Genomic DNA, 27,319 nt, shown 5'->3' with positions numbered 1-27,319 from the left:
ATTTTTAAAAGCATCTAATATGACATTTGGAGAGCCAGTGTGGTGTAGTGGTTAAGGTGTTGGATTACAACCTGGGAGACTAGGGTTCAAATGCCCACACAGTCATGAAGCTCACTGGGTGACCTTGGGCCAGTCACTGCCTCTCAGCCTCAGAGGAAGGCAATGGAAAAAACCCCTCTGAATACTGCTTACCATGAAAACCCTATTCGTAGGGTCGCCATAAGTCGGAATCGACTTGAAGGCAGTCCATGTCATGTCAATATGACATTTAGAATACATCGAAGATTAAAAGACACACAAAAAAATACAACAACCAAACACATTATGAACTAAAAGTGCTCATCTAACAATAACATAAGAAAGGACACATCCTACCCCACCCAACTAAAAGATAAGCACCAATTAGGAGCAAACTGCCTGGGTGAATAAAAATGCCTAAAGATTGATAGAGATGGTGCCAGATGGACCTCTCTGGGGAGAGCATTCCACAGTTGGGGAGCCACCAAATCTTGTGTTGCCACCTTCTATGCCTCACTTGGACAGGGCACACAAAGAAGGGCCTCAGATGATGAATGCAGAGTCTGGGTAAATTCATTTGGGGAGAAGCTGTCCCTAAGATATTGGGGTCCTGAGCCACAAAAGGCTTTCTAGGGCAAACCTGTGAACAGAATTGTGCACTGTCTGACTGGGAGTTGCTTTCCAATCTGCAAGAGAGTTCAGGAATGTTGGGTCAGTTCAGTCCATTGTCAAAACTGTACCAAAAAAATTCCTCCCCAACCCCTAGATAAACCTATTTTCTACTGCAGGCTCTGTAAAGTTTTTTGTGTGTGTGTGTGTGGGGGGGCTCTGTCAGAATCACCCTGTACACAGAGTCAAAATCAGATGAGACCTCATCAAAGGTGTCTGTGAGGCTCCCTGCTATGCCTACAAGTGCACAGGGAAAACCAAACCCAAACCACCACCAAAAATCCCCAGGAATATCCTTAATTAGTGTACCACTGAAAAGCAGTCATAGGTTTTGGGCCGGAGCCCTGGCTTAGACAAAGCTCTGTGCTATGCTTGCCAGCAGAGTCTGCCTATGCTGTTGCCTGTATTTGACTATCGCCTGCTGGGATGAATGCCATACAACACACAGGGTAATTTCCCTTTCAATGACTCCGATGTGCAAGCAGACTGAGAGATGTTCCTTGGAATTTTGAGATGGCGGGGAGAGAGACTACAGCTGCTGTTAAATCAATTGGGAAGCTCTATCAGGCGAGAATTACCTGCTGACCTATATCTATGCTTGCAAAAGCTAGACGGCTCAGCTGCAGAGATTTTGTGTAATTTTGAGATTGCTGGCTCTCCTTACTTGCCTGGGCCACTGGAGCACTCTCATCTCACGTCTTTGATATTAAAACCTCTAATCCCTGGCAGCTTAATTTTATGTGTGTTAACTGTTTTGTTGAGTGCAATAAGGAATACTCCCTCAAGTAAGCATGCATAGGATTGTGGGCCTAGGGTTCTGAATGCAGAGCTGGACGATTGTGGTGGGAAGTGCAGGTCGCTGTAGTTTTGGGATATGCCAAAGATCTTACATGGGGTGGGGGACACTGGTACCTCTTACTATTTGGGACTGAGCCATGGGCAGCAGTCTGAAGTGATCCAGAAGCCAGGAACTTAGCATCATGGGACAAGCCAGGACTGAAGAGCAACTTAGGACCGAAGGACAAGCCAGGAAATAGTATTGAGGAACAAGCCAGAAAAATGGAAATGGACTGCTTTCAAGTGAATTCCGACTTATGGCGACTCTATGAATAGGGTTTGCTGGTAAGCAGTATTCAGAGGTGGTTTACCATTGCCTTCCTCTGAGGCTGAGAGACTGAAAATCAGCCAAGGATGTAGGAAGATGCCAGAGCTCAAGCAAGGCACAAATGGAAGCCCTCATACTCCTTTGCGGAATCCAATGCCCGTTCTGGGTTGGCAGAGTCAGTCCCTGGCCTAAAAGTGCTCCACTGAGAAGCTACCACCTGTACTTCAGCAGCTGTCTGCAAGAGGCCGCTGTCCACAGATCCCAGTACCTGATACCCACCCCATGCAAAATTGTTGGTATAGGCTAACACTTCTTAAATTATGATAAGCAGAACAGCCTCTTGCATTTTCTATCGTAGTTGGCGAGCATGATTAGAGCAACATAATCTGGGAGAAGAGATTAATCCCCCCCCCCATGTGTCCTACTCCACTTGTTCTTTCTCTAACTATTTATGGGACAATTTACCTCCCACATATAAACAGGGTGGGACTGGGGACTAACAGCATAAATAATTTTCACCCAGGTCAGACAAAAGGTTGCTACCCCTGGACATGCTCACCCCTGGACATCCATGCATAGCCATGTATCCACTCTGAAATTTTACTTTCAGGGATCCTGGAGAGGGAGCTGAACTCTGAAGATGTTGAGCAACTCACAAGAACAAAACTTTTAACTTGGGTTTTCCCAATAAAGGCAAATATTGGAAAATACACACAGCGGAAGTGTGTGTGTGTGTGTGTGTGTCTGTGAGTGTCCTCTCCTCACACCCTAAATTATTTTGGTGAGGGGTGAGGGAGGGAGAAGAGAGAGAGTACCCATCTGCATGATATATTTAAAACAGTATCATATCATACAACTCATGGCTTCTCCCAGAGAATCCTGGGAACTATAGATTGTTAGGGATGCTGAGAGTTGTTAGGAGACCCCATTCCCCTCACAGAGCTATAATTTTCAGAATGGTTTAACAATCAATCTCTCTTCTCAGGGAACTCTAATGAGGGGAAGATGGGAAGCCCTATGAGGGGAAGACAAGTCTCCTAACAACTATCAGCACCCTTAACAAACTACAACTCCCAGGATTCTTTGGGAGAAGGCATGAGCATTTAAAGTAGTATGATAGTGTTTTAAATGTATGCTGCAGATGTGGCCTTGAGGGTGTGTGTATACTCGTTCCTGTCCAGGAGGATCTAGTAGGAAGCTTTGGTGAGCAGAGTTTACTGAGAAGCTGTCATTTCTAATTCTACAGGTCACCAGAAGGGAATCTCTAGTGGTTCCTCACCCCAGGTCTTCACTGTCTGCAAGACCGAGACCCAAGTGCCAGGGCCTGGTGATGTCATGAGGCAGGGCCTGGTGATGTCATGAGGCAGGGCCTGGTGATGTCACAAGGTTGCCAAAATTTGAAAGTTAAAAAAAGAGAGAGAAAAATACAAGTGATAGCTGATGGGTGGGTGGGTATGGTTTGGGGAAAATGGCCTTTTGGGCCAAATTGGACCCCGTGGGCTGGAGGTTCCCCACCCCTCTCCAAATGCATAGCAAATGGCTTTACAGCATGTCTACTAGATGAAAGATACGCTCTAAAGCTCTTTCCTTAGTTCCATGTACTTCTCTAGCAAGATAGCCTTAGTATGGCCAGAGCTACTGCTCCTTTATATAGCTGTCAGTGCTTCACATGAAATAGTTATTACAGGCAGCCATGTATCAGCTAGTCTAGCATGCCAGCAGGCTTAGAAGTTGGCGGCCTGGCAATGGCCTTGAAATTTGCTTCTCCAGGGCTCTAAAAAGGAATGAACCCCAGAACGCTAGAAATCTGGTAACTTGTTGGTTTGTGAGGTTCCTTGTCAAATCCCAGAGGCTGTGCTGTAGAACCACACACAATAGCATCTGCCCAGGTCACAGAACAAGCATCTCCAAGAAATCTGCTTTATTTAACTCAGGCACACAAAGTTCATCTTTTGAAGTTTGCATTGGGCTTGTGCCCTTTTACTAATTAAATTTAATTAGAAAGCCTTGTGGGACTTTTTTTTAATACCCTCTCTGAGTATGGATGCATGAGTGCCGGGTGATTGTGTATGTGTGTGTGTGTGTGTTCATTCCTCATTTCCTCCTGAAATGTTAATTAGACAGAGGACATGTTAGGTTTGGGGAGTGAAAGCTGTCTTGCAAACCCATAGATAAACAGATTGATTTAATTTTAATCTGCTTTCATGGTGATGCATAATGATAACTGGTTTCTGTCTCGCAGGGCTGGAGAAACCACAGACCTTAATAAGAATTTGTGGATATATTATTCAGCTTTAAATGGCTTATGTTTTGCTAGATCGCTCTCCGTAAATTATGCCAAGTCCACAAGGAACTTAGGACTTCCATCTGTTTTCTGTTTAGACTTTTCTGTCAAGAAAGCATAACCTGAAGAAACTGTGAGAGTCAGAGTACTGCATCCAAAGGCATTCAGTAGGAGTGGCTGGTCCATTACGGCAAATGAGGCACTACCCTGCCAACTCTAGTCTGCCCTCAGCCACCCAGCCCCCACCTGCCCGATTTCTTTCTTGCAGTAAAACCAAGGGGTGACACTACCTGTCAGCTTCTTAGTCTCAGGGTTGCCCCTTGTAGAACTCAGCAGGGAGGAGGATGGGGACAAAACTCTAATTAATTGGCTCTGCCTCCCCAGACTGTTTGGCTTCCCTGCCTTCTGCCCCACCAATCACAATGGGCACCAGTCACCCCTGGCATCCATGGTCTCTGCACACACCCCGTGCATATGAGGAAAGCATCTCACCCTCAGCTCCCATCACATAGTGGTTTTCCCTCTGCCCCCCAAACACATCCAAGAAGGGGTGAGGAACATTTCCCAGCCCGAGAGCTGAATTCTCTCCTAGACAAGGTAATGGCAGGCAGGGCCAGAGGCAAAAGTGGGTGGAGCAACACATGCAAATTTTAGCTTTGTACAGTAGACACATTTAGGCACCCCTCTCTATCCCCCATCCAGACAAGCAGGATGTGAAGCAGGGTCATGAGGGGCATGTCTTGGGAAGAGGGAATGCGGCTGGGGAGGAGGGTGGACTGGAGAGAATATTGAGGGCCAGACAGAGAGGCCTGGAGGGCCACTTTTGGCCCTTGGGCCTAAGGTTCCCCAGTCTTGGTCTACATATTGATATATAAAGCTCTTCCAAACAGTATCAAATATAGTTTGAGACCCAAATCATGTTCTGAAAAAAGCCAAAAAAACAATTATCCCCCCACTTTGCCAACTGCCACCATCTAGCCTGCTGTTTTTAGCTGTGACTTGTTTTTTGTATAAGACTTTACACAGAAAGCCTGCCTTGGCCTTGAGCAGCTCAGTAATAGAAAACTGGAATTGATTTCACAGATGTGTGTTAACACCTTTATGCATTTTAGTTGATAATTGCAATCTGGGAAGTGGATGAGGAAGGCAGTGGGTGGGATCTGGGCATTGCCTGCCCTCATGCATTCTGGACATTTACACACCCATAGGTGCCCAGCTTGCATCATTTGCATGATGTTTTATAGCAGGGGCAAGGGACTGTGGGCCCTTAAGATGTTGCTCAATGACAACTGCCATCATCCCTAGAGATGTGAAAGCCCAGGGGAAAAAATGGGGGGGGATTTCCCCTCAGTTTTCCCTATTTTTTTTTCTGGACCTTCACATCTATAATGAACCCGGACCATTGACCATGCTCACTGGGACTGATGGGAGTTGTAGTTCAGCAATTCTGATGCTATAAAATTCTGATGCTATAAAAGAAGGACCACAAGTTCCTCAATCCTCTTTTATAGCATCAGAATTGTCTTCCAGGATCAGACTAAGCTCCATCATCTCAGAGTGCAGGACATGGAATAATGGGCTCAAGTTATAGGAACCTAGATTTTGGTTGAACATCAGGAAAAATTTACTAACTGTTAGAGCCGTACGACAATGGAACCAATGACCTAGGGAGGTGGTGGGCTCTCCAACGCTGGAGGCCTTCAAGAGGCAGCTGGATAGCTACCTGTCAGGGATACTTAAAATGGGATTCCTACATTGAGCAGAGGGTTGGACCTAACGGCCTTATAGGCCACTTCCAATTCTACAATTCTATGATTCTACCTACCCCAGTATCATTCTTCCAACAGTGGACAGTCACTGTGATCCATAATTCTGTCAGCCTATCAGCCATATATGATATATGCAGGTGGGCCCTGGCACGTGCCCAGCCACGTTAGGTACTGACACCGGGTCAGGCTGCATTTGCTTTGATGGGCCACTAGTCCTGCGGCCTCATTGGAAGTTTGACTCTGGATAGAGAAGTGTGGAAGGGAGAGGCAAGGGCAAGGCATATTCAGGGATTTGTTCATATTTGTTCCCAAACCTTTGTGCTCAGGGGGAAAAAAAACCCCCAAAATACTTTCTGTTTAAACTCAGCTTTGATCTTTCTCCCTTGGCTCCTGGAGAGCTTTCTTTAAAATATATATATATATATAATGAAAAATGCATCCCTTTGGTGGTTAGAACCAGACATCCTGGCTCCATTGACATTTCACAGAGGCCCTTAATGGTGTGCGTCGTTGCGGCACTGCTGTGTCTTCTCCAGCCAGCTGTTCCACTTTGTACAACACTTAAGTAACAATTTCACAGCCATTACCAGCCTGTCGTAATGACAGGGCCTGGGAGCTGAAGTGCTAACTGGTTGTAAACTACAAAGAAGTGGAGGGGGTTGGGGGGTAAAAACACGGGAAGATGTTAAAACAGACAGGTAAATTAAAAAGGAACGGCACCTGCATTTTAATTACATGATCTGAAGCCTCTCCTCATCACCCGAGTAACCATGGTGTTTAGCGGGTCAAGAAGAGTGAATTGGGAAATTACTGTCTTTATGCGCAAGGAGAATGCAAAGGTATTGATTCCTTTTTTTTTCATAATTTTTATTCAAATTTTTCCAAAAACAAACAAAACAAAGTCAAAAAAACATAACAATACATCAACAAAAAATGAAAATAAAATAGTTGACTTCCGATTTGTCGCAGATCAGCTATAAGTATATAATATACGTCAAACCTGTCCCTTAATGTATACATACAGAGTCCCTTTTCTCCATAGGCTGTCTTAATTAATCATCAAATCCCAGTATCATCATTTTATTTTGATCTTTCAACAAAAAGTCTAAGAGAGGCTTCCATTCCTTAAGAAATGTATCTGTCGATTTGTCTCTAAGTAAACATGTCAATTTATCCATTTCTACTAAGTCCATTAATTTCAATAGCCATTCTTCCATTGTTGGTGTTGATTCCATTTTCCACTTTTGTGCATATAATAATCTTGCTGCCGTAATCATATATAATATTATTCTTCCATATTTCTTTTCTATTTGTTTATCCATAAAACCCAATAAAAAAAATTCTGGTTTTGACTGAATATTTATCTTTAGAATTTTTTGCATCTTCCTACCTATCTGTGCCCAAAATGATTTTGCCTTTTTACATAACCACCACATATGATAAAATGATCCTTCTTGTTGTTTACATTTCCAACAAACATTAGAAACATTACTATACATTTTTGACAACTTTTCTGGAGTCATGTACCAACGGTACATCATTTTATAAAAATTTTCTTTAAGATTATAGCATAGTGTAAATTTCAAACCTTTTTTCCACATATTTTCCCATTGATCCATTTGTATGTTATGACCAAATTTTTTTGCCCACTTTACCATACACTCTTTTACTTGTTCTTCCTCCATATCCATTTTCAATAAGAGTTTATACATTTTCGCAATTATATTTTCATCATTTGTACACAATCCTATTTCAAAATCAGATTTACTTATTTCAAACCCATACATTTTCTTGTCCATTTTATATCTTTCTAACAATTGTAAATAGGCAAACCATTGAAAACTATATCCTTCCTTTGTCAGTTGTTCTCTCTCTTTCATTGTATATTCTCCATGTACATTTTCTAATAGTTCTTGATAAGTTAACCATTTCTCTTTTCCAGCCATTTCTCTTCTATAAAACGCTTCTTGACTTGAGACACATAATGGTATTTTCGAATAAAACCTTGGTTTATATCTATTCCATATTTTCAACAGAGGACGTCTTATAAAATGATTGTTAAAGTCTACATTTACTTTTACTTTGTCATACCATAGATATCCATGCCATCCCCACTTCAAATTATGGCCCTCCAAATCCAATAGTCTTTTATTCCTCAATAAAATCCATTCCTTTATCCAGACTAGACAGCAGGCAGCAAAATAAAGTCTCAGATTTGGTAATCCCAGTCCTCCTCTTTCTTTGGCATCTTGTAGTAGTTTAAATTTAACTCTTGTTTTTTTTCCTTGCCATACAAATTTAGAGATATCTTTTTGCCATTGTTTAAAAGGTAAATCAGAGGATATTACAGGTATTGTTTGAAACAAAAACATCACTCTCGGTAATACATTCATTTTTATCACAGATATTCTACCCATTAATGACAGTTGTAGTTTATCCCATTTTAGCAAGTCTTTCTTAATCTCTGTCCATAATTTTTCATAATTATTATGAAACAACTTTGAATTTTTATTTGTCATAATGATACCTAAATATTTCAACTTTTTCTCTATTGTAAAATCTGTCTTGTCCATTAACTCTTTCTGTTCCCTTAAAGATAAATTTTTCACCAACATCTTTGTTTTTTGATTGTTGATCTTAAATCCTGCTAACGGTCCAAATTCTTTTAATTTGTCCATCAATACATTAATTCCTTCCAAAGGATTTTCTAGTACAATTATCAAATCATCAGCAAATGCTCTCAATTTATATTCTTCTTTTTTTATCTTTAATCCCGAAATTCTTTTATCTTGCCTTATATCTCTAAGCAGCACTTCTAAGACCAGAATAAATAAAAGAGGAGATAAAGGACATCCCTGTCTTGTACCCTTTTGTATTTCACATGAATCCGTTAAATCTCCGTTAACAATTATCTGAGCCTTCTGAGATGTATAAATCGATCTAATCCATTTTATAAAATTGTCTCCAAAATCCATTTGCTCCAAAACCTGAAACATAAATTTCCAATTCAAATTATCAAATGCTTTTTCAGCATCTAAAAAAATCAAAGCTGCTTGTTTATCATTTCGTTGTTCTAAATATTCCAAGACATTCAAGACATTCCTGACGTTGTCACGTAATTGTCTTTTAGGTAAAAACCCTGATTGATCTTCCTGAATAAATTGTTGCAATATTATTTTCAATCTTTCTGCCAAGATCATTGTAAAAATTTTATAGTCATTATTCAATAGAGATATTGGTCGATAATTTTTTGTTTTAGTTAAATCTTGCTCCTCTTTAGGTATTAATGTTATATTAGCATTTTTCCAACTATCCGGTATCTTTCCCTCTTGCAGAATAAGATTCATTGTAGACTGTAAAGATAGTAAGAGTTCTTCCTCCAAACATTTATAATACATTGCAGATAACCCATCTGGTCCTGGTGCCTTTCCTAATTTAATTTTGTTTATAGCTTCAGATATCTCTCTTGACGTAATAGGGCCATTAATAGCTTGTCTCTGAAAGTCTGTAATTTTAGGCAAATTCTGTTTAGATATATACTCTTCTATTTTTTCAGATGGAATTTCCTGACATTTGTACAATGTTGAATAATATTGATGAAAAATCTTTTTAATTTTTACATTATCTGTCAACGTCTCATCTCCTTCTTGTATCTTTAAAATGATATTTTTTTGACGTTCTTTTCTTAATTTATATGCTAACCATTTCCCAGGTTTATTTGCAAATTCAAAAGTCCTTTGTTTAGCAAAATTTAGTTTTCTTTCAATTTCTCTAACTGTCAGCATTGATACTTGCTTCTGTAACATTTTGATTTGATTTACAATAGAAACTTTAGTTGGATTCTTTTTCAATTCTTCCTCTTTTTGTTTTATTTCTTCCAAAATTAATTGTATTTTCTGTTGTTTCTTTTTTTTTAATTCAGAGTTACATTTAATAAAATATCCCCTCATAAATGCCTTACTTGTATCCCAAACGATATTTTCACTTGTTCCTTTATGTAAATTATGTTCAAAAAACTCTTTTAATTTCTTCTTACATTCTTGTACTACTTTGTCATTCTGTAATAAAGATTCATTTAGTCTCCATCTAAATCCAAGATTTTTCTTTTTTAAAGTTAATATCACAGGGTTATGATCCGAAAAAGTTTTTGGTAATATATCCATTTTAAAAGTGTCCTTCGCTAAAATTTTAGACATCCAAATCATATCAATCCTCGAGAATGTTTTGTGTCTTTCTGAAAAATAAGTAAATTCCTTTGCATTATCATTTATATATCTCCAGGTATCCACCAATTCTAAATGTTCCATCAGTTCAAAGCAAATCTTCGGTAATTTACCCTGTGTCTCTTTGATATTTTTTTCAGAAAGCCTATCAATTTTTGGTGAGATTACCCCATTCCAATCACCCATAACGCACCAATGGTCATATGAAAACTCTGACAATTTTTCCATAAGTCCTGTGTAAAACCTTGTTTTATCTTCATTGGGGGCATAGATACCCACTATCAAAATGTTTGTACCCTGTAGAGTAATTTCAACCCCCACAAATCTACCACTATCATCCAGTAATACCAATTTAGGAAGCAATTGTGGGTTAATGTAGAGAACAACTCCATTTTTTTTTTTGGTCCAGCCGAAATAAATTCTTCACCCAAATTTTTACAAATCAAATATTTGGAATCTTTCTTCTTAATATGAGTTTCTTGTAAACAAATTATATCCAATTTTAATTTTTTCAAATAATGAAACACTTTCTTTCTCTTCTGCGCTGTATTGGCTCCATTTATATTCCAAGTTAGATATTTGTAATCCATCTTTAAGCATGTATTTTAAAATGTGCCTGATGCTCCTTTTAATCCATCATCTTCCTTCCCTTCCTCTGCATATCGTGTTGACTTTGTTCCCCAGGAATTATATCCATATCTTTGAGTTTATCTTCATCCATATCTTTTGAAGCTTTTCTCAAGAAGTCCCTTGCTTTTTGAACAGTATTCAATCTATATTTCTGTTGTCTGAATGTAAAGATCACTCCTTCTGGAACATCCCATCTAAATTGAATTTTGCGTTGCTTAAGTTTCTCTGTAAGGAAAGCATATTCTTTTCTCTTACGTAAAAGTCTAATAGGAATTTCTTTCATCACCAGTATTTCCTTACCATCAATTTTAAAGGTATTTTTAAAGTGTTGCTGTAATACCATATCTCTGGTCGTTTTCTTTATAAAATGAACAAGCACATCTCTTGGAATTTTATTCATTGTTGCATATCTGTAATTAATTCTATACACTTTGTCTATTTCAAATTCCATCCGATCTTCATTCAAATCCAGAAATTTTACTAGAGCATTAACAATTTTATCTCTGATGTCTTCACCTGTTTCCTCAGGAATTGCACGGAATCTCAAACAATGTTCTTTATTTTTCATTTCAGTCACAGCCATATAGTCCAAGTTTTTTTCTAATTCCAGATTTAATATATCTGTTCTATTCTCCAAGATTTGTACCTTTTCTTTAGTGTTTTTTGCATCCTCCTTTATTTGCCCAATTGTCCCTTTAATCTCATCCACTTGTGTTTTAATATATTCTTTTATATCTGTCAATTCAGTTTTCATATCCTGTTTTATATCATTAATCCCTTCCATTATTTTTTGAAACATATCTGGGGGTATAGCCCCTTCCTGTGGATCAGTAGAACCTCTTCGCTCCTGGGCCTTAGATGCTTTTTTAGTTGTCATTTTCAAGAGAAGCCTTTAATTTCTGATATTAATCACTGTTCCAAAACCTAGAGGCAGTCTATTTCTTTTTTTTTCCTCCACCAACAAAAGAGTTAATATTCCAGGCCTGTTATTGAAGTCCAGCCAGCACAGCACAGTTCTTATCTACATCCAAGAATGCAAAACAATTCTGGTTCCCAACACCAAACAATTAGTAACATATACGAGCAGCAGATTCGTCCAAAAAGAAATAGTCCAAAGAGAAAAATAGTCCAAAATATAATAATTACCTCTCATCCGTTTTTAAACTTTAAAACTCCAAATTCAGGCCAGCTTTTTGTCGTAAAAAAAGTATATAAGTTGTTTACATTTTCTTTCTTCCTTAATTATATTTAAAAGAGAAAAAGTATGACTCACCCAGGTTTCTCAGTTGCTGATTCGTAAACAAATCCCTTTTATTGTAGTAATTTAAGCCGAATGATAAGATTTAGACAGAAGTAGGCTCGCTGGTTAAGAACGTTTTTTTTAAGAAGAAAAAAAGAATGCTTCGCTTTTTTCCAGTACAGCTTGCGTGGAAATCCTGACTCCATCTTCAGCCGATCGGCATGCCTTCTTATCTCAGGGATTTCCTGATCAATTCCAGCCGCCGACAGCTCAACGAAGTCTTGTGGAAAATCTGATCAGTTTTCCTATACCTTGGAGAACATTTAAGCCAGTCCAAGATTCCTCTTGGCTGGCTTTTAACCTGAAAAAAGCTTCCTCTGAGGCAGAGCTCCCTCAGAGACAACCACCAGCCAGCACTCCTTCCGGGAAGTCTCCCGCAAAGGTATTGATTCCTGTGGCTCCAGTCATTGGCTCACTCCATCCACTCCAATGTACCTGTTTACCAAGAACAGTGCTTGTTTTCTTGGACATGCCCGTAATATAGCACCATCCCTATTTTTTCGCCATTTGGGAGCATTAAGCTCATTGGGGCTTACTGCCAAGTAAGAGTGCACAAGATTGCAGCCATAGGTATTGAACCTAGCATGAAAGGAAGGGAGATGGCACCTGCTTTGTTATGAACAGAGATGAGCAAATCTCTCAGTTTTGGTTTCTCATTTTTCCAGCTTAAGTTCAGTTCTCTACATTTCCACATCAGTTTGCTTTTTCTTTTAAGAAAAATAAAAAGAAAAGAAAATCCTCATAAAAATTCCTCAGTCTTTTTGTGTGAATTTCTCTTACTCTGTACATTTTTACATGCCATTTTGCCTAATGTGCACCTTTTTTGGCAAAGCGTTCCCTAATATAATTCATTTTTGTATGTTGTTTTCACTAATATATATGCACAACGTAACTTAGTCTATGCATTTTGGGGATATTGCTTGCTTGGGGAACTGCACTGCAAAGTTCAGAGAAATGTGAATTTTGAAGGATAGCTGCGTTTCAGAAAATGTGGATTTGGTAAGTTCGCCAGATTTCTTCCCCAATCCTAGCTGCAGTGCTATGAACACTTTTTTTTTTTTTTTAGGAAAGATGTAAAATGACTTGGCTGCAAGTATGGAGCCTGTTACATATATGCCAAATCTAGCCATTTGTCCCTGTAGCTCAATATTTTCAGTGCAGTGAGTGGCAACTCTCCTGGGTTTCAAGCATCATTGGAGGCTGGTCCATTGGGGCTAGTGGGCACTGCCCACCAACCTCAATATGCCCTCAAAAACCAAAAACCAACCTGTTCCTTTTACTTAAGCATTTGCAAGCCTGATTTCCTGCTGGAGCCTGACTTATGTGCAAGGTTATCTGGCTTGTCCCACACACCCACAGCAAATCCCCCTGCTTACTAAATATGAAGAGGCTTGTGAGATTGTGTAGAAAAACCCTGGGGAAAACATAAACTAGCTAGCCCTGCAAATCTGTAACTGGCAGGAATTTCATGCTTCAGACACTCAGAATGCCACCAATCTACCACCACTACACACACACACACACAATCTCCATAATGCTTATTTTATTTATTAATTTATTCAACAATATGTATAGACTGATTTTTATTGTGAAACAAATGGCAATGTTGTGTTCAAAATAAAACCAGGGCAGTCAAATAGCAATAAAACATAAACCAGTTTGGTAAAGCTGGTACTAAGGCGTGCCCTTGTGAACTGGCACATTTTTACCAACGGATAGAATACCTGCACTGTAGATGCCCATCATATCTCTAAGGAAAGGTCATTCCACAATGGGGCCACCATGAAGGAGGCCCTTTTTTGAGTCACTATGAGATGTATCTCCGCTAGATGCAGCTTGATCCTTTGCTACTCTTCAACCTCCCCAGGAATTCAAATCCACATTAAAGATTGTTCTGGTCTATGGAGGGATTGCGGAGAAATTTGATTCAGTTTGCATTTAACGGTAGACTGACTTAATTCAGACTTTTTGAAACAATACACAAACTGAAATACAGCCGTCCTTCAAAATTTGCACGTTCCTCAGCAAAGTAATGTGAACAAAGCATGCATATACTAGGATAAAGCGTGCATCAAAATGCATATATTAGTGAAAATAATATACAAAATTTTATTAGGGAAACTTGCTTTGCAAAAATGTGTACATTTAGGGAAAGCTGCATACAAAAATGTGTACATTAGGATAAATTAGTATTAAAATGATTATGAATTTTCATCAGGACTTTTTTTTAAAAAAAACCTCAGCATAACATAGAAATATGGAGAACTGAATTTAAGACTGGAAAAATGAGAATCTGAGAGAAACTGAACTGAACAAATCCATCATCCCTGGTCCTGGGAGAAGGTATTTGTGGGAAAATATTCTTGGAAAAAGAGATGGAGTGAGCATTTGATGCAGAGGTGCTTCATTACGTGAACATCCCTGCTCAAATTGCTTATGAGCAGAATTGGGGGGGCATCAGCTGATGCAACAGGCCTCCCACCACAGTCTCGCTTGCACCAACTCAGGCCTCCTTTGCCTGCTGTCCCTTCCCACTCCCAGAAAGACAAAAAAATAATAATACATACTATATGTGTGTGTATGAACGTAATTGTGATTAACAAAACTGAGGTTTTTATTGTATTAACAAAACGTTTCAGCTTCTGCCTTCATCAGCTGCTAACATGCAAATGCTGTTACGAAGGTAGCAGTTATTGAGCTTTGAGGATGGAATGCTCAGAGGGGCTTCATTTGCAGAAGCTAAGTAGTGGTGGTACTGTCCTCCCGGTTCAGGCCATGTATATATTGTATTTTATGTATTTTAATTGTATTTTATGTATTTTAATTGTATTTTATGTATTTTAATTGTATTTTATGTATTTTAATTGTATTTTATGTATTTTAATTGTATTTTATGTATTTTAATTGTACTTTATGTATTTTAATTTATTTTAATGTTTTTGTGATTTTACTGTTTACAATTTTATTATGTACATGGTTGATTTTATTTTTGTAAGCTGCCCTGAGTGCCCTATTATAGGGTAGAAGGGTAGGATAGAAATATTTTAAATAAATAAATAACTAAATAAATACATTAGGTATAGAAACAGGTAGGTTATGAGGGAGGGCTCTAGAGACAATTGGAAAGGCCCATTTAGCCTCTTGTCTGATGAAAGGCTCAGCCTCCAAGAGGTCTTCTGTATCTTTAAAAGTTGTGCAGGGGGTAGGGAGAATTCCACCTTGTGGCTTTTCCCATTATAGTGCTGCAAGAACACCTGCACTTGGCTGACTTTCTCTTCTCCTAAAGATACAGGATCAGCCTCAGGCCATGAACCTGGCAACCCTAAACCATGTTTACATGGTGCATGGCACCCGTATGCCAGTACCAGTTTCAACCTCAGCTTCTTTTTTGCACCAAACTATTGGCATTCTCTAGATATTTAAACTTTTTCATACCAAACCCTTTGTACTCTTCTAAGCAAAATGTGCATCTCTCTGCACAATTTTATACAGCTGTAACCAAACATAGGATTGAACATACTTATGATTGACCACATACGAAATGAACATCAACTGAAAATAATGTGATCAGTGCCTATCCTTAATCTCAAGTCAGCCAATGCCTTGTGTATCAAATATCACTTCTTGTCCCCTCCCCTCCTATACTCACACAGCCCCCTTCTGTACTATACATTTAAAGCTGTACTACACCACTTCAGAAAGTCATGGCTTCCCCCTAAGAACTGTACTTTGTAAAGGGTGCTGAGAGTTGTTAAGTTCCTGCTCTGTAGTGCCACAGTTTGGTGGAGATGTCATCTGGAACAAGGATCAAAGGTTTACTCAGGGGTGGCCCCACGACTGCAGAATGATCTTCCTCAAAAGCTCTGATTGGGTACTTTCCTACTGGTCTTGAGGCAATGGTGTACATTGTTTTTAATGTTAAATGTGGTTCTTTATTTGGACTGCCTGCAGAGGTCAGGTGTATTTAGAAATTGTTTTATGATTACATGCTTTCTATTCTGGTTTTGAAGTTGGCTTTGAGGTTTGGGAAAGCTGAATTTTTTAAAAATAATAATAAGAGAATTGGGTTGAAAATCCATGGAGCTGCTTCTTGGCACGGAGAGATCCAGTGGCGAAGTGTTTGTCCTTCTGTGTATAATAATTGTTCAAGACAAGTGGTGAAAACAGCGGAAGGGTAGAAGCTAAAGGCCAACTAGGCAGATGAACCCAATATATGCAGGTCTTGTAATCCAAATTGTTTGGGAAGGGAATCCATGTTGTTGGTTACACTGCCCTGACACTTTCCCCACAATTTAAGACAGAAGCCATCCTGGGGGGTGGTGCCCAATGTGTCTTCCCTTGCAAGAACAGCGTCTCTTCTTCATTTGACACTTGCAAAATCCCTCATGCATATTCAGGGCTGTGTGTACCCTGCTTTTAAAAGAAAATATATTAAAAAATTACATGTCACAGCAGTCCAAATTCTACATCAAGGAAACTTGGATTCTGCAACCTGCACAAAGTGGGCAAATGCACATGATTTCTCTTTTTTGCATATTTTATCTTTTCATTTGTGCATTTGTATGTAATTTATTGTGATGTGACTAGTCACAGGAGGAGGGACTAAGCCAGGTGTGAGAAGCCTGTGGCCCTCCAGAAGTTGTTGAATTACAACCCCCATCATCCCTGACCATTGGGTATACTGGCTGGGGTTGATGGGAGTCACAGCCCATAAACATCTGGAGGGCTACATGTTGCTGACTCCTCTTATAAGCACTGCAAATCCCCTCCTCAATTTTGGGGAAGGGATGTAGCTTAGTGGTGGAGCATCTGCTTTGCATGCAGAAGGTCCCTGTTTCGATCCCCAGAGCTGAGAGAGACCCCGGTCTGAAACCCTGAAGAGTCACTGCTAATCAATATAAATAGTACTGAGCTAGATAGACCAATGGTCTGACTTGGTAGAATATAGCTTCCTAAGTTGCTATGGTCCAACTAGCCTGTCATTGATTGGACCAATTCTCCTGTGTTCCATTTTGAAGTCAGAACGCCACCTCTGGAGTGCATAAGCAACTGGTGCCTATGCAGGGAGAGACACCGGTAATCATTGTCGCTTCCCTTGAAGGTCCCAAGGCCCAGCACAACAGGATCCTGGGGTCCCGATTCTCCGCTAGTGGCTCCTTAGTTCATCTCTCTGGGATCCTGATTTCCAACTAGCCTTTTCTCTGTTCCTATGGAATATGTATTGACATCAAGAGTGTAGTGATCCAAGGCCAATGACACCAATCACTGGGGAACTTGTTCAACCACCTCTTTAATGTCTGACCTTTCAACAGCCATTCCCCTTACCACTGTTCTGCTGTTGCTGTTTTTGTTGGACTGTGAAGAACCACCACTTGCCTTCAGTGGCCCCCATCTCTTACATACTTGGAGGCCTAGGATTCACTGATGGTCAAAGAAAACCTTTTAAGTTGAGACCTTACCCCAGTCTGCATCTGTGTTGGAATTGCTTTTTAATATGTTTTTAACCTTTTTAAAAAAAAGATGTCTTGAAAGCTTTTTAAAAATGGTTTTAAATGTTTTAATGTATTTTAAAGCCTGTTTTTATGATGTTTTAAAGTGTTTTTAGTGCTTTTGTTTGCTGCCCTGGGCTGCTGCTGGGAGGAAGGGTGGGATATAAACCCAATAATTAATAAATAAATAATACAAGGTGGAGGTCTTTGTCCTGGATCCAAAAGGCGCAATTTGTTCTGCAAGGGTTGGAAGCCTTTTGAGCCTCTGTCTGCAGCCTGCTTCATAATAGGCTTCATTCCCTTTTTGAGAACTAGAGTCCTTAACTCTAGTTTGAAGATGGGCACTTCTCCTGCACTCCATCACCTTCCACCTGGTGCTCTCCCTGTGCCTTTGGACTAGTGAGGTACTTTGGGAGACACCCAGTTCCTTGGATCCAGAGGAAGGCTTCTCTGAGGGTTCTGGCTTTGGTTCTATGGCCTCTGGCAATGTGGGATCTGGTTCAGGGCATTCCTGCCAGCCTCAGGCTAAGTGGTCCTCTGATCATCAGCATGAGGCTCAGAGTCAAATATCTGGTCTGGCTCCTCAGCTGGGGACTCTGTACATTTGACTCTTTCCCGGCTCTCATGCAGCCTTACCATGAGAATTTTATGCCATCCGCTAGTGCAAGGTGTGCAACCCCCCTCCCACACCTCATAGTTAAGTCGGTTTTTGTTTGTTTGTTTTTAAAAAAGATACCCTGACTTCTGAATGATATAGGCTATCTGTTTTGAGCCGTAGCCTCTTTGAAGTACCAGTAAAGAGAAACACAATAAAGATTGATGGAGCAGCTGAAAATGACAGTCTCTGTCTAATGGTTAATATAACTTGTTGTTTCTCCCAGGGCAAAGGTGAAGAAAGGTGTGAATGTTTTCAGCATCAGAGCCAGCAATCCGTACACATGGGACATCCAAAAAAGCATGGATTATATTGGGAAATATGCACCAGCTGTTATATTTTGTCAACGGAAAGCTCCTCCCTTGGGAAAGAGGTAGGTCATTACTAAGAGTAGTTTTGAAACTGTGTCCCAGAGACCTATTGGTTCCTCCTGGGAAGGTGAGTTATGGCAACCAGGTTCCCTAAAACTAAGTTTGCACATCACTGTTGATTTTCCTTTGCAATGCAGAGTTCTGTGGGAGCGTTTGATGTATTCGGGGATGTCCATTCAGGTCATGATGGATAATGGCAACACCTAACAAATCTAAGTCTGCCCCGTGTCTAAACTTGTGATATTGGTGAATTTGGAATTGGGGAGTTTGGAAGCAGAACACCCCCAATCTGAAAATCCTATTCCCAAGGTCAGCCAAGGCATAAACTGTATCTAAAGTTTAGCCCTGGCTCGGATTGAGTTCAGTGGGGTGGCTAAGAAGCTTACCAGGGGCTTCTCAATAAGATCAATAATCACAGTCAAACTTTCCCAGGAGAGCACTTGCTCACCACTACTGATCTTCCTCTGTGATATGCAACCGCAGGAGAGTGTTATGGATGCCTAGCAATTAAGCCAGGGTGAGGAGCCTGGGGTCTTTCTGATGTTACTGGATTGCAACTCCTATAATCCCTGACCATTGGCCATGCTGACTGGGGCTGATAGGAGTTGGAGTCCACCAACATCTGGAAGGCCACAGGTTGCCCATTCCTGATCTAAGAACTTGACTAATAGTCATAGGAGGCAAGGAACTGCATGCAGGTGAATGGATGAGCTGGTGGAGGAGCAGGACCAAATTAAGATATGTTGAAGCCCTATGGTATGTCGACTTTAAGAGGCCCCATAGCATTGCCAAAAGGATGTGTATTATTCCAACATGAAAATAGAAATAATAAAGTTTTATATTTGCATATATATTGGTGTATTGGCTAGGATGCAACTAAAACCGAACAATTTTAACTAAAGCATGTAATTTGCAATAAGCCTATTTGCATATAGAATACCTTTAAATGAAATTACCTTATGATTTCTCACTTAGCATATATGAAAACTTTTAACGTGCAGCAATGAAAGAACAGTTACCTGGCCTAATGAAATTTTGAAATAGTTATTGTGTAGTCATTAAGTCTAATTTTGCCATATCAGAATGATCATGTCTGTTTCAGAGTCTGTTTTCTCTGTTTTCTTCCTTTTGTCGTTAACCAATTATGTAAAACTTGAAATTCAGTATTTTTTTTTTAGAGGCCCTTCATAATCTGAGGCCCTGAGTCGGAACTTACTTAGCTGGCACTGTGCAGGAGGGATGGAATGCTCAGTTCCTCTCCTGAACTCGCCATAGAAACTGTCCTGCCCAAACCAGTCGAAGTCAAGCTTAATGGAAAATGTGAGTTCAGAGTGCTTCATGAATCCGCTTACAGGTTACACAGGATTCAGCATCTTTACCAGGGGTAACTAGGCATGATTATGCTGCACGAAGACATTGTCACAGCAATTAGACACACACCCTTTCCAGCCTTAAGTGTGGGCTCCATATTTGCATGAGAAAAGTGTCACGGTCGGGAGTGTGTGAGCACACAAGCACTCCTTCTCCGTGGGAACCCTTTGAGACAGCTGGCGCCACAGACTGCAGGTCCAAGGCGGGGACAGCTGGACCACTTCAGTAAGGCTCTCCTCCACGGGAGGAGGGCTGTATGGCAGCAAGGGCGGGGTGGACAAGAAAGGCAACTTCCTGATTGAACAGCACCTCATCAGTAGTAATGCGATCTACGGGGCAGAGCTGTCACTGCCAGTGGCACAGGAGCCTTCACGCTCAACCGTGTCTGAATGCACGTCGCTAGGGCCTTCCCCCAAGTCTGTCTCCTCCTTGTCATCCTCGTTGCTGTAAGATCTTTCTGCAGAGCTCATGAAAGAACCAAGTGGGTTGTCAGAGTGAAGAACCCCCCTTCTTACATGCCCAGCATAGAAATGCCACAAGCTACTGGAGGAGGCGCAGGGCTACCCTTCACTCCTCTGCCAGCCCCCAGCAGGGTATTTTATTTACAAAGATGCTTTTTATTTACAAGGATGCTTTAAGGGGTCTGTTCTAGGGCACATTTGCATTTTGTGTGGGCTTAAGTGAAGCATGCAAAGTGAGCATGCACTGTAGACTGTGTCCCAGGATCATTAGCAACATGCAAGGCTTCCTCAGAAGTCCAGTTTGCATGGAAATGGATCCCTTGCTAAATTAGAATGTGTGTGTATGTGTTTGAAACCATTACTTTAAATGTTGTAGGCCTCACTGGTATGATTACTTTCCCCACATCTGGATCCTCCTTATTCATAGCAGTTCTCTTTCTTTCTTTCTTTCTTTCTTTCTTTCTTTCTTTCTTTCTTTCTTTCTTTCTTTCTTTCTTTCTTTCTTTCTTTCTTTCTTTCTTTCTTTCTTTCTCTTCTTTCCTTCTTTCCTTCTTTCCTTCTTTCCTTCTTTCCTTCTTTCTTTCTTATTTCACCAAATATACACAGCAGAATGCATCCGCAGAAAAGAGAAAATAAGGGAGGGGGAGATTCTGATGCAATCATTTTGAGTTGGTTTATAATATTATTCTGCTTATTGTGTTACATGTACTGAAAATCAAAGAGGAGGGCTTTTTTAAATTATTCTTTGCCATCTCAACTGCCTAAAGGAAATGAGAAAAGGAAGAGGGATGTGTGTTGTGTTTTTTTTTTAAAGGAGCTTTGAATTTTGTCCAACCCTCTTGTTCAGTCTCTTCAAATTATTGGAGAGGTTTAAAGATGAACGTCTTGCTAATTGCTACCCTCAGTTTGTATCCTGAACTTTCCGGGTGGAATTAAAAAAAGCTTTACATGCTTCAATCTGCCGTTCTTGTGAGTGAATTTTTAATCCATGTTCAGAGACTCAGAACTTGATTTTTTTCTTTTAAATTCCCACACTGTAATTGCTAGTGTAGGATGGTGACCCTTAAAACAATCAGCATTTAAGAAGTTGGGTGTTTAAGAAGTTTCAGTTTCTCCTTGCGTCTGAGGGATTTATGAAAATAAGCACGCTTAGTCCTGTTTTGCCAACATCAAGGGCCTATTCATACTTGCCAAGGGTGGGGAACTTTTTTTTCTGCCTGAAAGCCATATTCCCCTCTGGGCAATCTTCTGAGGGCCATCTGCCCATGGTGAGTGCGGCCAGAGGCAAAACTGGGTGGAGCAACAGATGTAAATTTTACCTTTGAACAGTTGGCTAATTTCTTTACACCCTCTCCATCCATGGAATAATATGTAATACTCTGCAATATTGTTATCAGTAATATTCAATATTGTCCATAATATGCAATAATATAAAAGGCACTATAGTACTGACCCAGGTTCAAGGCTCTTGTATTAATATGCAGAGGCCTGAACAGCTCGTATCCAGGATACCTTAAGGACCACCTGAATCTTTATATCCCAGCTCAGTGACTGAGATCATCAGAAGGAGTGCTATAAGCTGTCCCATTTTATAGAGGCCCAACTGGCCTCATCCAGAATTCGGGCATTTAGTATTGCTATTCCCATGCTGTGGAACACTCTTACAGCACAGATTTGGCAGCCGTCCTTGCTTTTGAATTTTAGGCATCTCCTGAAAACAGTTTTATGTAGAAAGCCCTGTGTAACTGTACATATTTTTGATTACTCAGTCATTTCAATGTTCATTTCCCTGTTTGTATGGTGTTTTATATTTCATTGTGTATATTGTTGTACACCATCATGCTGTTGCAGTGCTGGAATTAGATAAACTTTGTGTGTGTGTGTGTGTGTTCCTATCCAAGTGAGGTAGATTTAGATGAGACTAAGTGACTTGGTTGAGGCTACCTAAGAGGTAAAAACAACAGATAACTCTTTGCTAGTAACAAAGAGGTACTGTCTGGTGACCCACCAGCCATGTATTATAGCTTTCAAGATACTTGATAACTTGCAGTTACAATCACAAGCAGGCAATAAAGCCAGTAGGTTTATCAAGCTTCTGGTGACCCACCATGCATGGCAGGTGGGCTGGGCTTCATTTGGCGTGGCTGGCAACCAAGTTGTGCATGCCGGGCCTATTGATTTGTAATTATTTCCTCTTCTATCATTCTTTAAAAAAAACAGTGAAAGACCAGAACAGATATGATCAGAATTCATCGATTACAATCAAGCAAAATAAGGATACAGCTGAATATTGTCTTAAAAGTTGCCGTTCCAAAACATCACACATATACTCCATCATTCTATAAATTGGTTCAGATGTTGATCATTATACATGCTTCTGTAGTATGTCAGTTTAGATAAAATTGCTATATTCAACATTTTATTAGACTACTCAAATAAATACATTCATAAAAGTCCCGTTTCAGCTTGGTTCCCTCGCTTGCATTTCTCCAGGATGATTTTGGCAGCTTGTCAATATCACTCAGCCACATTCTAAGGAAGTTGTATGGACCTTCATTGTGAATCTAGGGCCGTGGTGCTTTCTTGAAGTGTGGAATGTACCCCTCAAAGGGAGCTGCATGTGGTTGCTGCACATGGTTCAAGGTCCCCTCTGACCTTGTTGATTTGATTGAATGAGGAGGAGGAGCATGTTGGGATGTTCAGGACAGACAAAAGAAAATACTTCTTCAAACAGCACATAGTTACATTATGGAATTCGCTTCCACATGACGCAGCAATGGCCACCAACTTATATGGCTTTAAAAGAGGACTCAACAAATTCATGGAGGATAAGGCTGTCGGTGGCTACTAGCCCTGATGGCTATGTTCCACCTCCACTGTTAGAGGAAGTATGCCTCCGAGTACCAGTTACTGAGAACTGCAGGAGGGGAGTTGCGCTCAGGTCCTGCTTGCAGGCTTCCCATGGGCATCTGGTTGGCCACTGTGAGAACAGGATGCTGGACCAGATGGGCCTTTGGCCTGATCTAGAAGAGTTCTTCTTAAGGGGATTAGACCAATTCAGGGAGGATAAGGCTATCAATGGCTTCTTGCCATGATGGCTATGTGCTTCCTCTATTGTCAGAGACAGTATGTCTCTGAACATCAGTTGCTGGGAATCACAAGTGCGGAGAGTGCTATTACACTCAGGTCCTACTTGTAGGTTTCCCATAGACATCTGGCTGGCACTGTGAGAACAGGATGTTGGACTAGATGGGCTGCTGGTTTGATCCAGCAGGGCTCTTCTTCTTACTTCTACTTAAATTACTGCAGTTATTTCTAAATGTGCCTTTACTTATTTAAATTAACACCTGCATTTTTACACAAGTTTGCGCGTTCTTTCTCCTTTCTTTGCAGTGCATTTCCTTCTCTCTTTTTTTGGTACGTGGTCGTTTCTAAATGCGCTGGACTAGATGGGCCATTGGCCAGATCCAGCAGGGATCTCGTTATGTTTGTATGTTACTAGAAAAGTCCTGCAAAGCAAAAGTGGAACTGCTTCTGCTCTAGGCTAGTGTTCCCACTAGTAACAAGGTGAGACATCAGTACAGGATAGAGGTAAGGACGAAAGAGCCCTGCTGGATCAGGCCAGTGGCCCATCTAGTGCTGCAGTCTGTTCTCACAGATGCTGCTGAGAAGCCCATAAGCAGAACCTGCGCACAGCAGCCCTCTTCCCACATGAAATTCCCAGCACCAAGTATTCAGGGACATACTGCCTCTGACAGCGGAGGTAGAAGAGAGCCATTGTGGCTAGGAGCTTGAGTTGCTTGATGACATCATTGTGAGCAAGTTGGGGCCTAGAGGCCCGATCAGATTAGTACCCATCAGTGGAAAAAAACCTGGATTCATTAAACTAATATTTATGGATTTTTTTCTTTATTTTTTCCTGATGTTTTATTGACATTCTTATTGTTGTTGTATGCTGTGGACTGCCTTTTTTAAATGAAAGTGCTATTTGTAAATATATAAACAAATGAAATGAAATGAAATTTCAGAAGTCCAGCAGATATCCTTTGAATTAAACTATTTAACCAGCATGTTGATTCCCTATTTAATTTAACTGTGTCTGCTTTTTCTATTCATGGTGCTGGTCAGGCTGCATATGGAGTCCTGTGTTCAGTTTTAGGAGGCACATTTTTAGGACATTGACTAAGGCTGCTTTCACACATGGGGCTTATTGTGCTAGTTTGAATGGCAGCACTTCTGTCCTGATTTCTAAAATTCCTTTCACACTGCAGTACTTGAAAGGGGGGTGTTTTTTTTTTGGTGGATACACCGGCATGTTGTGCAAATTGTCTTTCACATTGCTGCAACTGGAGACACCGGGATCAGGTGAAAAAGGCAAGAAAAACAGCAAGGAAGCAAAAACTCCAAAAAGAAAGAGCCAGAAACAAAGTACTGAGGAAAAGGAAAAAAGTGATCACTTTAAAAATACAGACTGCTGCAGCCTTGGTGCCACTCAGGTGGTAAAGACTGAGGAAAGAAGGAAGGCTTAGAAGGACTTGAAAAGACTTGACATAATCAGCTAGGGGAAAGTAGCTGGAGTAAACCCAACACAGAGAAGAGAAAAAAGGCGGGTAAGGTCCTCTATATCTGTTAGCAGCCACCCATCTCCATGGGAGGAAGGGAGGAAGAGGAGGGGAAAGAACAGGACTTCCAAGACACAAATCAGAGGACAAACTCAGGAAAACCATGTAAGGAGGAGTCACCAAAGGCAACAAAAGGCAAATAGGGAACAGGCACAGGCAGGAATGAGTTAGAAATACAGAAGAATAGTGAGGCTAGAGAGAAGAAGCTTGGATGCCTGTGACAGGCAGCTAGTGCAAATCTCCTGTGATCTTCCGGGTTCCCAGGCTTGCAAATGGATTGTTTCTGGTAGTATTTATCATGAAAATTAGCACAAAACTTCCACTACGTCATGTGAAAAATCAAATAGAGTGCACAGATTACCAGGTAAGAAATGGTCAGAATAATGGAACAGAGTGCAATGTGAAAGCAGGCTAACTGGAGCTTGTCCAAAGACAGGTAAGGATGAAAGCAGTGAAGGCTGATGCCCATTGGGACTGGTGAGGTCATGGGAGACAGGGACCCCAAACAGTAGGTGGAGTCAGAGCCAATGAGAGGAAGAGCCAACTCATTCTGTTTTGGACCCCATCCTCCTCCCTGCTGAGTTCTACAAGGGGCAACACTGAGACTAAGGACAAAGAAGCTGACAGGCAGGGCCACCCCCTGGACTGGGTGTAAGAAGGCAGGCGGGCAAATGGGGCCTGGCTGAGGGCAGACTGAGGTTAGTGGGACAGGGCCCTCTTACCCTAATGGAGCAGTCTGCACTGGATTCAAGCAGGCATCATTTTCCATTCTGCCCTGTGTTTGTCGCATGTGCCACTGTTTCTGTTCCGCTGTAGTTCGTCTTCCACCCAAAACTATGTTATTCATTTCACTGTCCACTGTGATGGCATTTATGTAGTTACGTAAATTATGCTGTCGTTATGTTGTTCCACCCCATTCATTTCAGTGCAAAGGAAACACAATGCAGATGAGGGGGTAACGTAATCAGTTGTGTACTGTTTGCAGACTACAAGCCACACGAGCTAATTTCAGTTGTATTTACTGGATTGATTTCCATTCCACACATGGGACGAATATGTGAACATGAATAATTTCTGCTCTCATTTCCATATTTGTTGGAATTCTACATCCCTAGAGACAGATGACCAGGGAACAGGAGGGGATCTAGAAACCAGGCCTATGAGAAACCACTGAAAGAGTTGGAGATGTTTAGCCTGGAGAAGAGAGGATTAAGGGGAGAGATGCTACCTGTCTTCAAATATTTGAAGGGCTGTCACATGGAGGATGGTGCAGGCTTGTTGCTCCAGAACAAAGGATGAGAACCAATGGGTGACAATTGCAGGGAAGCAGATTTTGGTCAAATCTCCTAATGGGAACAGCTGTTTGACAGTCTGCCTTGGAAAGTGGTTGGTTCTCCTTTGCTGGAGGCATTTTAAGTAGAGCCTGGATTGCCATCTGTCAGGGATGCTAGAGTTTGACGATTATTGGATTATTGCCCTCATTCTATGACTTCTTCTATGCTAATATGTCATAACCTGTCATAAACAAACTTGAAAAGTCCTGACACCGCCTCATTTGCTAGCCAGAAGAAAGGAGGGACCTCTAGCAGGGAGGCCTCTAGCAGATGGAAGGGCCATAGTTCAGTGGCAGATCATATGTTTTGCATGCAGAAGGTCCCTGGTTCAATCCCTGGCATCTGGTAGGGCTGGGAATATCCCCTGTCTGAAACTCTGGAAAGTCGCTGCCAGTCTGTGTGGACAATACTGAGCTAGATAGACCTAGAGTCTGACTTGATATAAGACAGCTTTCTATGTTCACTAGAAAAGATAATAATGCTGGGGAAAACAGAAGGGAGTAGAAAAAGAGGAAGGCCAAACAAGAGATGGATTGATTCCATAAAGGAAGCCACAGACCTGAACTTACAAGATCTGAACAGGGTGGTTCATGACAGATGCTCTTGGAGGTCACTGATTCATAGGGTCGCCATAAGTAATAGTCTACTTGAAGGCACATAACAACAACAAATGTTTCTGTGTTTATAAGCAGGGGGTGGGACCAGATGGCCTCTAAGACCCTTTCATTTTGTGAATTACAGGGGCAAGATTGCGCAGGATACTGAGAGCTGGGGTTTAGTTTTGGCTTTTATTGGAAAATAATTCCACTGTGTCAAGCAGTTTTTGATGTCAAGAAATATATGTAACACTACTGCTGAAAATTTTATAGCAGTTCCCCTGTTTAGTTTCCCCTTGGTATTTGTTTATAAATTATTTTCAAACTGCCCCTTGCTCACATTTGCATATTGTTTAATTATTACTTTCTCTCTGTCTTTAAAAAAAATCTAATCACATGAATGCAAAGGTGGCAACGTTAAT

At 40.8% G+C, this 27,319-nt stretch overlaps 1 protein-coding gene across 3 annotated transcripts in view; it reads left to right on the top strand.

Annotated features, from left to right (window-relative positions):
* LOC133373538 (transmembrane protein 132D-like) overlaps window positions 1-27,319 on the top strand; it is a 456,085-nt gene that overhangs the window by 109,722 nt on the left and 319,044 nt on the right. For all 3 annotated transcript variants that reach the window (XM_061603509.1, XM_061603508.1, XM_061603507.1), the window contains exon 3: window positions 18,369-18,515. In XM_061603509.1, coding sequence (XP_061459493.1) covers window positions 18,369-18,515 — 147 coding nt within the window. The remainder of the gene's footprint in view (window positions 1-18,368; window positions 18,516-27,319) is intronic.

This window comes from Rhineura floridana, chromosome 19 (genome assembly GCF_030035675.1).
Source record: "Rhineura floridana isolate rRhiFlo1 chromosome 19, rRhiFlo1.hap2, whole genome shotgun sequence".
Taxonomy (NCBI): domain Eukaryota; kingdom Metazoa; phylum Chordata; class Lepidosauria; order Squamata; family Rhineuridae; genus Rhineura; species Rhineura floridana.
This window is presented reverse-complemented; position numbering and strand designations above follow the sequence as displayed.